Source organism: Mustela lutreola, chromosome 17, assembly GCF_030435805.1.
Source record: "Mustela lutreola isolate mMusLut2 chromosome 17, mMusLut2.pri, whole genome shotgun sequence".
In the NCBI taxonomy this organism is placed as follows: Eukaryota; Metazoa; Chordata; class Mammalia; order Carnivora; family Mustelidae; genus Mustela; species Mustela lutreola.
In genome coordinates this window covers 11,565,218-11,579,285 of record NC_081306.1, presented here as the reverse complement: position 1 = coordinate 11,579,285, position 14,068 = coordinate 11,565,218, and the positions used below count along the sequence as shown (strand labels likewise).

The 14,068-nt window shown below is 51.0% G+C and overlaps 1 protein-coding gene and 1 long non-coding RNA gene across 2 annotated transcripts in view; one reads left to right on the top strand and one right to left on the bottom strand.

The window, feature by feature from the left end:
• Positions 1-4,749, top strand: part of BMERB1 (bMERB domain containing 1) — a 105,900-nt gene extending 101,151 nt beyond the window's left edge. The window contains exons 5-6 of the mRNA XM_059154586.1: positions 1,031-1,113; positions 3,486-4,749. Coding sequence (XP_059010569.1) covers positions 1,031-1,113; positions 3,486-3,598 — 196 coding nt within the window. The 3' untranslated portion in view covers positions 3,599-4,749. The remainder of the gene's footprint in view (positions 1-1,030; positions 1,114-3,485) is intronic.
• On the bottom strand, positions 4,748-10,983 carry LOC131819463 (uncharacterized). Its single transcript, XR_009349196.1, has 2 exons — positions 9,641-10,983; positions 4,748-5,358 (listed from the first exon to the last, which is right to left on the bottom strand). It is a non-coding gene; the product is annotated as an uncharacterized LOC131819463 (long non-coding RNA).
• Positions 10,984-14,068: the final 3,085 nt, after the last annotated feature.

The following is a 14,068-nucleotide window of genomic DNA, read 5'->3' as shown; positions in this document are numbered from 1 at the left end:
TATGACATGATGCGTGACAGAGCCTCCTATGCATTCTCTTCACTGACCTTTCTCCCAAGGCAAACTGGTCATCAAGGCCACTTCCTGAAACTTCTGTGGGTTTCTACAGAAACCCTGCCCCTTGGGCTGACTTGCTTCCTTGCCTGCCCTGTCCACTGCCCGGCTTTGTTCTCTTCTCCTCCCCCTCCCCAAAACCCCCTCACTGTCCCCCACCTTGGTGGCTCCAGCACCACTCCCTAGCTCTCAGGGTCTCCTATTTGCAGATGCACCTGCCACTTGATCTGGACAACCATGGGCACTGGAGGCACAGGGCACCCACTCAGAGGAAAGGAATGTTGATTCTTGAGTATTTTTGTCCTGGAGCCTTGCCTTTGGAAAGCCCCACAAGGACAGAGGCTCACAGGTCTTCTTCCAACCTAGGAAGCATCTAGCTCTTTATTGTCTGTCCTCCTGGGTCCTCTGAAGGCTGGAATGTACCTCGCATGGCTCAGCCAGGCTGGGCCTGCTGACTTTGTTCCTGATGACCCTTGGAAGAGTTCAGGTGAATTGCTGACACTTACCACAGACCTCATGGGAACACAGATGTGTAGGTGACTTAAGGGTACAGGGTCAGGAGAGGTATTACTCAGCTCACTGAAACCCCTGCAGAGGCTGGGTCCTAGCATGGCCTTGCCTTTGCCCTGGGATCTCACCTGAGCCCCAGGGAGATAGTTACTCCATTGTTGATACATGTCTGTGGTTCAGAGTAAGTTCTTCAGATGCAACATGTACACACCACGGACACATAACACACACAAAAAAAACATGGGCACACCACCGACGCATAAAACAGAACATACATTCCCCATCCACATGTAACATGCAGCATACACGTATCAGCCGCACATAATACACAGAAGCATACCCACACCAGCCACAGAGCCTGATGCGTGGTCCCACACACTTAACCTCTGGCCCCATTTCTTCAGTTCCCGGATGCTTTCCTTGCTTACTCTACTTCCCTCTTGTCTTTACATGCCTGTCTCCACAGGGAGCAAGAAGAAGACAAGGAAATGGCGGATTTCCTGAGAATCAAGTTAAAACCCCTAGATAAAGTAACCAAATCTCCAGCCAGTGAGTGCCTACATTCTTCTTCCTCCTTCCCCCATTCAGGAGAAAAGGAAATTTTAAAGAGGTCTGGGAGCCTGAGCGGGGACAAGAAAATACTTTCTAGAGATCAGACTTAGGCACACGATGGCTGCAGGTGGGGCCAGCTTCATGGGCATGCCTCCAAGGAAGCTGCCCAGGCCCCGATGGCCAGAAGGGCACTGTGCTTGTTTTCATGTTCTGCTCCTGCTATCTTGAGGTTCTTGATAGTTTTGGAACAAGGGGCCCTGCATTTTCATTTTGCCCGGGGCTCGGCAGACTGTAGCTGGTCCTAGCAGCAGCTATCTCTTACCAATTGTAGGTTTGGTGGATTTCTCAGAAGTTGCATGGCCACTGAGGCAGAAAGGTGGGGGCTGAGGCTCAGGGAAATCCAGCCTCTGTTGATAATCAGTGCAAAAAGGTTCCATGTGAAACAAGTTTGGGAAATGCTACATATCTGACCTGTTTGGTGCCAATATCTATTAGCCTAAAGAAGTGGTAACAGGTTCTACTTCTCTTTGTTGACCCAGTGAGGCTACTTTTAGTTATAGGAAACATACTCAATTCAAATTTGCAATAGCACGAAGGGGGATTTGTTGGAAGATGTGCAACAGGAACCAGCTTCGAGAACCAGACACTGTTAGAATGCCTTCATTTTCCTTCTATTTCTGCCCCTCTTTGTATGTGAGCTTCATTTTCTCCTACTACATGGATGGGCCTTCTTCCTGGGGCCTGCATTCCAGAACCATAAATTAGCAGCAGCAAAACAACACCATACATTCTCTCTCCTGGTATCCAAACACATCAATCTCAGGGGAAAACTCTGGCCCTTCTCGGATCATTTTCCCACCTCCTAGGGCTTCGCCATCATCAAGAGGCTGGGATGCTATGATTGGCCAGATCTGTGTTGCATGCCTGCTTCTGTAGCCCCAGAGACATCAACTGTTATCAGAGTGAGGGGACTGGAAATCCTGATAGGAAGATAAAACCCAAAGGCTGCCACCATTTACCATGGCCACAAACTCAGTTTTCCTTGACCATCTATTAATATCCCATGAAATGTGGGGTAGAGTACAAGGGAATAAAGAAAGAAGAAGGTCCCCTTTTTCAGGCCCCTAATATCACAAGGCATATGGTCCTTGCCTAAATCCAGCATCCTCAGTGGACTGTCTTTTTCATGAAAAGCCAATCAGAAAAAGTCCACCTAATGGGAGAGAGGAGGAGCAAGGAAAGCACGGTTATGAATAGCAAAAAGTAATCTGGCAAGAAATCAAAACACCCGGTTTTTTGTACCCCATGCAAAGGGCCAAGTGTCCAAATTTGCACAAATCTTCTAGTGCTGGGAACTAAAGTTGAAAAATTAAAATAATAAAAAGCCACTGAAATCTCTGGGGTCCCAGCAAAGTGATACAAAACTGCTCAGTTGAGGACCTTTCTGCATCCCACAATATGTAACCCACAGTTTGGGGGAAAAAAACAACAACAAACAACTCTATGAAAATGAACTGTTGATAAAAATTTTAAACCCATAAAGAACTGAACCCCATGAGTGGAGTCAGTAGATACCACAAAGAGAATGTCTTCCCAAGAACTGGAGATAACAAACTATCTAAAAGAGAAAACAAAGTATATTTGAAATGATGAAAGAGATAAGAGAAGGGATAAAACCCAAAATGAAATAGCAGGATGCCATGAGAAAAGAATTGGTAGATTTGCAAATAATTACGTTTCTTAAAAAACTGTCACAGAAGTAAAAACCTGTAGATTAAACAGAGCTGAAGGGAGAATTCATAAATTGGAAGACAGAACTGAGGAAATTAACCAGCACATAACACAAAGAGACAAAGATATGGCAAATGTCTTCTAAAACATGGAAGAGAGAATAAGAAAGTCCAGCTTACTTCAAATAGGCATTCTAGAAGAAGTGGTAACAGAAAACAAGGAGTTTTCTGGAAGGATAATGTATGACCAATTCCCAGAATTGAAAGACATGAAACCCCAGATTAAAGAGACTTGGACAATATTTCCCATTTATCCATTCACCAAATACTTTGAATGCCAGACCCTGTGTCAGGCTTGGCAGATACAATGGCGAAGAGAACTGAATAGGATAAGAGCTCAAGGCTGTGACTGGAAGCTGAGAACTGAAAGCCAGGGGGCTTCTAGGGAGGTGGGAATAGTTATTGGAACCATATAAAACACACACCAGCTCTCCACCGCACCTGATCTGTAGAGTTGGAGCAAGGCCTGGCTAGGGGTTGGGATGGGACAGGAGCTTCTGATGGTTGGGGCTCTCCTTATGTCACCTCTTCCTCTCTCCCTTTTCCCCTCTCTCTTTCTGTGCCCCTATCCTGCTGCAGGCTCCCGAGCAGAGAAGAAAGCAGAGCCCCCACCTAGCAAGCCCACAGTGGCCAAGACTGGGCTGGCACTCATCAAGGATTGCTGCGGAGCCACCCAGTGTAATATCATGTAGCCCCCCATGTGGGGTGCCCCCGGGGCCACGGGGAACCCCCCTCCCACCCTCTTGTCTTCATAGCCCCTATTTCACAGGGGCCCAAGAGCTCTCCAAGGCAGAAGGGGTTGAAGGCAAGCCTGTGACTGCCGCCAGGGGCCGTGGGCGTGGCGGGCAGGCCCGGCCGCCCTGTACAGAGTGTAGCAATAGGGAGTCCCTCACTGTCGCATGCCCCCCCCCCCCCCAGAGCATGCCAAACCCAGGAGTCTGTCTCACTGTTTATCCAACCACCAGGAAAGGTCCTCCCTTGAAAAAGTATATCTCCACTTCTATCTATCTATATCTAACTTACCGTGCGAATGAACTGGGAGAGGGGCATGATCCCCAGGTGTGTATAGTCGTGACTTTTCAACAATCTAGCACCATGTTGGACACATCCCCCATCCACCCTTCTAGCTCTGCTATCAGGCCTGCCCTGGATGGGCAAAGCTCCCATCTCCCGTCTGTCCTCTCCCAGGGGCTGTGCTCTGGAGGGCTCCACACAGCCCATGCGTCTTGGAGACATGAAGGCCCATCTGTAAAGACTGAGCTTGTGTGTGGTGTTGTGGTTACATCTGCTTCTTCCCCTCCTGTGTCTGGGCACGGTTCACATCGGGAGTGTGTCCATTTGCTCTTGGCTCTTCCTTCCCTTGCAATGTCTGCCCCAGGTGTGTGGAGCAAAGTGGGGATGAGGGCCTGGGCTGGAGCACAACCAGTGCTCAGAAGAGGTAGCAGAGTGCTGGAGGCTCCAACACCAGGCATGGGCAGATGAGAAGGGGACCCAGAGCTGATGCTGACTCAGGCACTCTCCACCCACTGGGGACCACTGGAGGGAGTGCCAGCAGGACACCACTCACCAGCCTAACACGAAGACCTCCGGAAACAGCAGCGGCAGGCGGGAGAGGTGACCTGACCCAACCGTGTCCCATCGTTTGGTGGTGTATTTTAACCAGCCTAATAATTCCACCTGTGTAACTTGATGTACATTTGTGACAGCCAGCCCGGCACAGCCCATGTGACCTCTCTGTGTGTGTGTGTGTTGTGACCGGCCTAACGTAGTTAGCGTAACTCAAGATTCGCTGATGTGCAACCATCCATCAGAGAAAATAAAAATGGAAACCACGTACACAGGATTTTTAACGTTTTTTACTTTTTCCTTGACTATGGAAGTTATCCACATACCCAGTAAACCTTTTAAAAGTATAGAAAGTATAAAGAAGTTTCTCGTTTTCTGTTTGTATCTCCCACAAATTTTCCAACTTGAGACCATGCTGCCCTTGTGGCAGATTTTCCTTCATGCAATTTTTTTTCCCCCACAATCAGCATCATATTGTACCATTTTATAACCAGTTTCTTTTTTCATCTGGTGTTATATCACTACCATTTTCCCACATCATTAAGACCTCTTTGTAACATTAAACACTCTTTACAAATATTTGTAATGGCTGCTTAGTAATCCATCTTGTAGGTATGCCAATAATCTATCTAACTAACCCTACCTTACTATCAGACATTTAAGCTGCTTCTACTTTTTCGGTATTATCAAGAATGTCATGGGGTACCTGGGTGGCTCAGTTGGCTTGGTGTCCGACTCTTGGATTTTGGCTCAGGTCATGATCCCAGGGTCCTGAGATGGAGCCCCATGTCAGGATCCATGCTCAGTGCAGAATCTGTATGTCCTTTTCCCTCTGCTCCTTTCCTGCTCGTGCTCTTTCTCCCTCTCCCAAATAAATAAATGAAATCTTAAAAAAAAAAAAAAAAGAATGTTAAGATAAATACCATGGAGAACAAAGTTTCATCTGAATTTCTGATTTTTCCTTAAGATGAAAGTAAAGCTCTTAGGATCACCTTTTTCAAAAACATTTGTGAATCTGTAGGTCTTTCAAGTTATAGCAGCTTTGCCTTTGACTCATACTATCTCAGACTGAGGACCCCAGAGCCTTGGGTTCCCTGGCCCTTGTAGTGCGCAGCACCCCCTCAGTCCCTCCCACTGTTTCAGATGTGTTTGTGCCTTAGTCCAAGCTTTGGCCTGCACACACTTCCTGCCACTCTGAAGCCGAAGAGGCTGCATTTGGCCACTGCCTGTGCCACCACACCAGCCTTAGGGGACCCCATAGCCTCCTTCTCTGCCCTAGACCAAGCATGAAGTCAGACTCTGTGAGCTGCCCAGGATGCTCCCATAACATGGTACCTCAACCAGGTGGCTGAAAACAACACAAATATATACCTCTCACAGTTCTGGAGGCCAGAGGTCTGAAATCAAGGAGTTGACAGAGCCATGCTCCCTCTGGCAGCTCTAGGGAAGCATTCTTCACTGCTTCCTACTCCTGGCAATCCTTGGCATTCCTTGGCTTCATCGTCCCAGTTTCCACCTCTGTCCTCATATGATTTTGTCCTCTGTGTGTCTGTATCCTATCCTCTTCTTATAAGGTGCACCTAAAACCCAGGGTGCTTTCCTGTAGATCCCTAGCTTACGGACTTCTGCAAAGACCCTACCTATTTCCAGATAAGGTCACATCCTGAGATAGCAAGTAGACATGAATTTTGGCAGGGGGATGGGTGGGAGACATGCTCTTCAAGCCACTCCATGGATGCTTCCCACTCTTGTAATAAAAACCCACAGGCTGCGAAGGGTCTGCTACTTTTCTTTCTTTGTAGAAAACATGGGTATTGAAGGCTTGACCTCAGACCAATTAGAGAGCAGTCACTCACTGATCCAATGAGCCAAAGGAGATCGAAAGCCTCATAAAAATCCTGCCTCTAGTACATCCCCTGAGCCCTGGGATATACCTAATTCATGTTCCTGCTATTTCTATTGATTTTTTTTTCAACAAACAAACAAACAAAACCCCCACCATTTATTCAGGCTTTCACACAAGAGCCAAAGAAAGTAATAATTCAAGGGGGTTTCCAGATCACCAGGGCTGCCTGCCAAGCCAGGAAACCTTGCATACCCAGACTCACTCATTTTGGAAGCTGGAGCAGTAAAGATGCAACAGGAGAAATGTTTACTGAGAGCCACGTGGGCCTTTTCTCTGCAGCTCCTCACATCAACCCCAGAGGCAGATGTTCTCATCACTTCTCTACAAATGAGGAGGTTGTTCCAAGTCCTTGGAGCAACGCCCTATGGATTGTTGGTGGTGGAATCATCATTAATCCAACCTTCTCCTGTAGCCTAAGAGGCCTTTGTTTTCCTATTAGAATTGAAACAAATCTCTCCCATCACCAACCAACCAACCAACCAAGCAACCCACCAAGCAACCAACCCTCCATCCCATTTTCCCCTGCAGCCACCATCTCTCTGTCCCTCTTCATAGCCTTACATGTTCCGAATTATCTGCCATCTTGCTATCTTCATTTCCTCATCTCTAGTCCCATCCTCAACCTATTTCAGTCTGGTTTCTGGCACTCTTTTGCCCCTGACCCCTCTCACTGGGGATGTCACCATGTGGTATGTAGGGAAAGAAAAATCCTTTCCTTTGCCTGTCTCACGTTCTGGAGTCCTTTCAGTGAGATGGGCCAAAGAGAAGACCAAGAGAAAAACAGGCAGGAGTGTATGAACACGGGCACTGCACAAGTACATGTGGGGGCACTGGGCAATCAACAACCCAACGAGGTCCTTGGAACTTGAACTTACATACCACCTGAACTAAAAGGGGAAGGGGTTCTGGGCTTCCGGGAGGGTAGCAAGTTATGGGAAGAGGGCCCAGAAAAGTATGGTAAACAAGGATTGTGTGGTTACGTTTGTTATGCAGAGGTAAGACCTGCCTTTTCCACGGATGAGACTCCTCCTCCTGGTGTGGGAGAGGGAGACACCTTTTACAAGTGGGAATTTCTTTTATAAATGGAGCTCTCCTTTATGAAAGGAGAGCTTTCGCTGCACTTGTTGGTTCTCAAGGAACTTTAGCTCAAAATAATCCATATGTCAAAAGGGCATGACTTTGGCTGGCGTATCCTGGCATCCCGCATTTATGTCGCATCCATGCAGTCAGCCCTCAGGCTAGCTCTCTGAGATGTGTCATGGCCCAGTTACGATACTGCCAAAATACCCCATCTCGAGGAGAACCCCACCACCCAGGAAGACCTCTCTTGGGTCTCCTTTCTCTCTTCCTTGACCTCAGGGCCTGGCCCTCAGCAGTCTGCTCTTGCCCACTGGGGGCCTTAGAAGGCCTTTGTCCCCAGACTGCTCCTGGATTCCTTCCTTCACCTAGAATAGACCTTTCTCCTGTACTCAGAACCACTTTCCCCACTGCTTCCTAGACTCTCCATCTGGAACCAGAAGAGGCACATCAAATGTGACATGTCCTAAACGAGGGGCCAGAGAACCGTCACCTCACCTGCTTATTGTAAATTGAGTTTTATTGGTGGGTAACCAAGAGCAATTGTGCATATATTGTCTCTGGCTGCTTTTGGGGCTACAAGAGCCGAGCTGAGTACTTGTGACAGAGACCCCATGGCTGACGAATCCTAAAATATTTATGGTGGCCCTTTAAGAAAAAGTTGGCCAGCCCCCATCCTAAGCTGCCTCAGTTTCCCCTATGGTTTCCCATTTCAAGAAAGGTTATGGCAGGAGGTGACCTGGACTCATCTGTTTCTCCTCACATTCCCCCAGTTCCCAAGTCTTTAGCTTTTGCCCCCCGAGTCTCCCTAGAGTCCGTGCACACCGCCATGCTCCCAGCATAACCGCCATCCCCTTTTGCTCAGTTACCCACAGGAGCTCTGAACCGGCCTCCTTAGCACCTGCTCGTGCTCCACACTGTGGCCGGCTGCTTTTCTGAGTCATACAAACCTAATTGTCATTCTGCTCTTTATAACAGTGCCTATGCCCTTAGGTTGAAATCCAGGTTCTCTCCTGTGGCTAAAAAGGCCTCAGCACTCTGACCCTCCCTCTATCCCTGGCTTCATCTCCGCTCCCCTGCTGTGCAGGGCCACCAAAGCTTTCTTGGGTTTTTATAGTTCTTCTGGCTATGCCGTCTGTTAGCCCCTCTCGCGGGCCCTCGTACGTTATTCCCTGTGCCAAGAACTTCTCGGATTCCCTGCCAGTTCTTTCTCTGATCTATCTGTGACCTTCTTAATGGGCAAATCTGGCAGGTCTCCAGCTCTCCCGCACCTGCCCCCCAACCCTTGTGGTCCCTGGGGCTGGGGCCTGGTTTGCAAAGCCATTTGTGAACCAGCATCTCTGGGGCCTTCCCTACCCCCTTCCTCCAGACTCCTCCAGCTTCTCATCCTTGCTCACACCGTCGTTTAAGGGAACAAACATAGAAGCAGCTGGGGAGGAAGAAGGAACACCTGGTTGGGTCAAGGCGGGGATTCTGCAGCATCCAACTTGACCCACACATCGCGTGGCTTTAAAAACTGTGTGAAAAGGGCCCGGGGGACATGGCAACAGGAGGGGGTTGGTGTGAGCAGTTTCAGCAAGGGGCCCAGAAGCCAGATGCATCAGGCAGGAGAGTGCCCCCTCCCCCACTGTCCCATTGCATTTCCATGTGACAAATGGGGAAAGTGAGTCTCAGCGAGGGGAAGTGATTAGCCCAAGTTCATACAGCATGTCCGCGGGAGAGCTGGGACCGGAGTCTGAGAGCAAGGTGAGAATCAGGCTCAGTGTTTTTCTCATTTCTAACTCCAACCTCACACCCCACTCCCCACTGAGCTGTCCTCAGATGGAGGTTAGCTCTAGCCACAGCCACAGCAGCTGAGCCTCTTCTGACCCTTTCTGTTCCCTGGTGGCTCGGAAGCCCTGACCTGTGGGAATGCACCAGCTCAGCTCGAGTACAGCTCGAGAAGAAACAGAACGCACCCACTGCCAGCAGCCAAGGCTCAGATACCTGCTACCACCAACAGGACAGCAGGGTGGGCATCATGGGCTGGGGCAAGACATTCGGGAAGGTTGTTTCAAGGAACAAATGTCGGGGTCATTCTTCCATCCGTTCACATGTTCAATTCCGCTACGGAACGGAACACATGGCAGGTGCCAGGGAACACCGATAAACCAGACAGGGAGGGTTCTGCCTTCCTGTAACTTACGTTCTAGCGAGGGAGATGGACATCCAACAGGAGCGCGGAGGTAGACCTGCTCAGTGGCGATGAATCTGACCAAAACCCAGTGACATGCAGGAGTAGCCAAAGGGAGAGCCATCTGGAAGGTGATGAAGGGCTTTGGCTTGGAGTCAGTCTGCCTGGGGGACGATGCCAGCTGCTGCTCTCCCTGGTTGATGTCTTTCCCTCTCGGCAACTCAGTGGCCAGACCTGTAAAATGGAGAGAACACACTGGGGCATTTATGAGACATCAACCGTGCGGGATGGCTGAGAACAATGCAGGCGGTAGATAATGCACTTCGAGAAGTGGGTTCTTGTCGGCCACGGCCGAAGGCAAAAAGCTGTGGGATCAGAAGGCTGCTCAAGCCTTGCTATGGTTCTGGAAGTCCTGGGGTGGAGAGGGTGAGTGAGACCTGCTGGGTCCTGCCTTCATGAAGCTGACAGGGAGGAGATGGCGGGCAGCAGTGACAAAAGTTATTGTTCCCTGAATGTCCACGGGAGCCCCATTCCTCATACTTCCCCAAGGTGTCTGCACCTTCCCTGGGGCTTACGGGGCCTCCCCACGACCTGGCCTGTGCCCCCACTAGCTCTGTACACCCCTCAGATCCCTTCCTATAGCTGTCCTCTCCCTCCTCCCGCCAAGTCCACCGTGAAACTCACCTCCTTTCATCACTCACCACAGAACCCAAGCTACATAAAGCCTCAGGACATGAAGCCGACCTTCTGGAATGTTTATGGAGGTGGGTGTGGGTTTACATCACAGCCGCACACGCCAGTGAAGGTCGGCAGCTCCTGTTCCCACCAGCTTTGCTACCAGCCACTCAAGGGCTCACCTCTGTCCCCAGTCCTCCTCGTGAGCAACTGCCCTCCCACTTATTGGAACAATACAGCTCGCTCTGGCCTTCACCCTAACCTGACTCCAGGCCCCAGGGCCCACTCTCCCCGCCAAGGTTTATTTCTCTATGGATGCGGTGGCTCGTGGCCTGTCCACCCACAGGAGCAGTAGCTGCCACGGGTTTGGGTTTTGATGAATGGTTGAGGACTTTCTGTCCCACTGAGGCCATGCGAGCATGGGAGGGGGCATCTACCGGACTCTGGGGTTCAGGGATGTCCCTGCAGGAGGAGGCACCTCTGCAGCGAGACCAGCACAGACAGGAGTAGGAGGAGGTGAGGCTGGGTGGGGACAGGAGGCCGCTGGGGGCTGCCAGGAACTCTCAGCGGCCACTTCCAGCCCCCTCCATCGTCCCCATGGGGAGCTGGAGCTCTGCGGTAGGAAGCTCTAGGTTGTAAGTAACCGAAACAGAAGACCAAGAGACCAAAACCTAAGAACATTTCCTGGTTCCTGGGCCAAGATGTGGGGTACCCTTGGGTCCAGGGGTTCAAGCACTGTCACCTGGACTTCATGTTTGTCTGCTCTCGGCCTGCCTCCCTCAGGATGGAGGGTGGGCTTTATCTTGGGCAGAGTCTCCTGGTGAGGCACAAAGGCAACAGCTCTAGGCGCTCATCCTCCTTGGGGCATCCTGGACCCCAGCATAGGGTCTTCCAGGTGTGGCCAGCATCAAGGTAAAAAATAAACTAAGGCATATTAAAAACATTAAGTTTGGGGCGCCTGCGTGGCTCAGTCAGTTAAGCATCTGCCTTTGGCTCAAGTCATGATCCCAGGGTCTTGGGATTGAGCCCCGCATTGGGCTCCCTGCTCAGCAGGAAGTCTGCTTTTCCCTCTGCCTGCGGTTCCCCCTGCTTGTGCGCGCTCTCTGACAAATAAATAAATAAAATCCTTAAAAAAATGTTAAGTTTTCTTGAGCAAAAATCAGCTGGAATCAGGCAGTATCCAGTGGAACAGACAGTAAGGCTCTCTGAGGAGCTGTTACAGGCAAGAGACAGCAGGAACCGGAAGTTCTACCAGGCACACAAGCAGGTTGGCTACTGCAAAGCCACCTCCCTTTAGGGGACGACAGGGGTCTAACAGGCACGTCACCTGGCTAGTGCTGATCAGACTATTCCTGATTGACTGGTTTAGGATTCCATTTCTGGGAGCGGCGAAATTGTCATCCAAGTCGCGGTGTGGTCCATGGAGCTTAGCATAAACACTTACATTTTGGGCCTGTTGTCCTGTTTTTTTTGACAGTCACATGGCCAGCCCAGAATTACTGGCTGGGTCAGAGGGGGTGGTTCTCTGGTCAGCCCCCGCAGCTTCCCGTTCCCATCTGGAAACCTGAGCGCGGAGGTGGAAGCTGGGTGGGCTGTGAGCCGGTCTATCACGGCTCTTGCGGCTTTGAAACTTGGTGGCTGACCCTCAGCGGGTTTAGCCCGGGATTCCTTTCATTCCTCCCCGGTCACTTCCTCCAGGATCGTGCGGGAGCCCCTGTGGGGCGGGCTTCCACCTGCTGGATGCTGGCAAGGACCCTGGGAAGCCGCTCCCTTAGTTCGGTTACTTTCTGTGGGGCTCCCTCTCAGCCGACTGGAGATTCTCCTCACGGGTTTGATGAACTAAGCTGCCATCTTGAGGGAGCCCATGTGGGCGGCCTCTGGATTTACAAGTGGCTTCCAGCTGTCGGCCCACAAAACTTGGGGTCCGCACTCAGGACGGAGGACAGAGGGGAGATGCAGGAGGTCGGCAGGGGTCGGGACTCATAGTCCATGTGTAAAATCCTCTCGTCCTCATGCAGGGAAGCGCAACAGGCTATTTGAGAACGGAGAGATCTTTCCTGATTCTGCATCCGGGCTCCACACCAGATCCAGAGGCTGCGAACACGGAGGGCAGGGGCCCTGCAGGGCCGTGGGCAGGCTTGTCTGTACTCACTGTGAGTGACATCAGAAACTCTCAGGGAGAAAAGAGTGGAGGTGGGAGTGGGAGTTCTCCGTGCCAGGCCCTGCAGCCCAGCTGGGAAGGCCTCCTGGCAGAGGCGGAAGCAGAGGCCTTCCCACGAGCGGCCTGAGGTCGGAGAAGATGGCGCCACCCTGCCCTTGACCTCTGCAGCACTCCTGGCCACTTCCACATGTGGTGGTGGCTGCCGAGCTTCCCCCTGCCTCCTCTGTGCTCAGAGTCCCCCATTTCCAAGTACTTCCTTCCCAGGAAATGGGGATTCTCCTTGTCTTGCTGACTTGCGATCTAAGCTCCTGGCCCCCTACATCTGAGAAGTGAGGGGGGCTCTCTCTCTTTGCAGCCATTTCCATAATTTGCTGACCATGTCCCATAGGCAAGCAGCTGTTTCCTCCTATTTCCCCAGGGGTACCTCCCTCTGAGGGAGAGATTAGAACTTTCCTGGGAAAGTGTTAATTCAAACAAGCAAATAGGCTCAGTCTGTCCCCCAAGAGCGTTAACAGAGGCAGCCTAGAGGCTGGCCGGCTAAGGCAGGAGTGTGCAGTCAGGCAAGGCAGTGGTGGGACCATGCTGACTGCCCGTTTATGGGATGGTGAGTAGGGGTGCCTGCTCCTCCCACAGTCCCAGAGCCAAGGTGTGACCTGTCCCAATCCACGAAGCAAGCTCATTGGTGGGGGAAGACAGTGAGGATGCTTCTGAGACACAACTGGGTCTCTGCCCATGTGAAGCTACTAGAAAGCAGAGAAGAGACATCCAGAATGCCAGGTTTTAGATGTGGACACCTGTCTCCTTGCACGAACAGGTGCGCCTTCATTCAGCCGGCCATCTTCGAAGCTACCACCCCCAGACCTCGTGGGGAACGCAGAGAGAGAAAGGCAATGTCCCATTGCAAGTCCCAATCCAGACCTACAGAATCCCCCCATGTCAGTTGAAAGGGGCATGGCGGCAGCTCAAGGTTTTCTACAAAGATCTACTACCACAAAAGATGTTTGGAAGGACTGCCAAAGGTGTTCAAGAACAGTTTCGTGTTGGAATTTTAAAAATGGCACTTCATCAAGACGCAATCTACCCCAACATTCAACGGTCTTCTAGGTCTTTTCAGACATCTTGCAAGTGGGGTGACACCTCCCAGTGGCAGGTGTCACAGTGGCCTCAGAGGAAGGACTTCAACATGGAATTGATGAAGGAAGTCTTCTCCAAATGGGCTTATTGGAAAAGCATGCTGGGCAGTGACCAAAAAGGTAGCCTGCAGAATGGATTTCTCTCCCAGGGTGAGAGAGACCCAAGGGATGATCTCAGGTTTCTACCCAGAGGGGTCTGTGGTTACTGGATTTGCCCCACAGGTGATTCCACACCGGAACCTGGCTGGAAACCTCCGAGGGCCTGGGGTATCAGGAATGCAGACACCTGTCAGGGCTGCGGGCTCACTGAGAAGGGCCCTGAAAATGTCAGACTCCTTCACTCTCCCCAAAACAGCTGGATTTTCAGAAGGGGTGAGAAGTTGGGGAAACCCTACGTGGCAAGAGGACAGGCCTGGATTGGCTTCCCACCCCTCCCCTCAGACAAATAACACAGCACTTGGCAAACTCAAG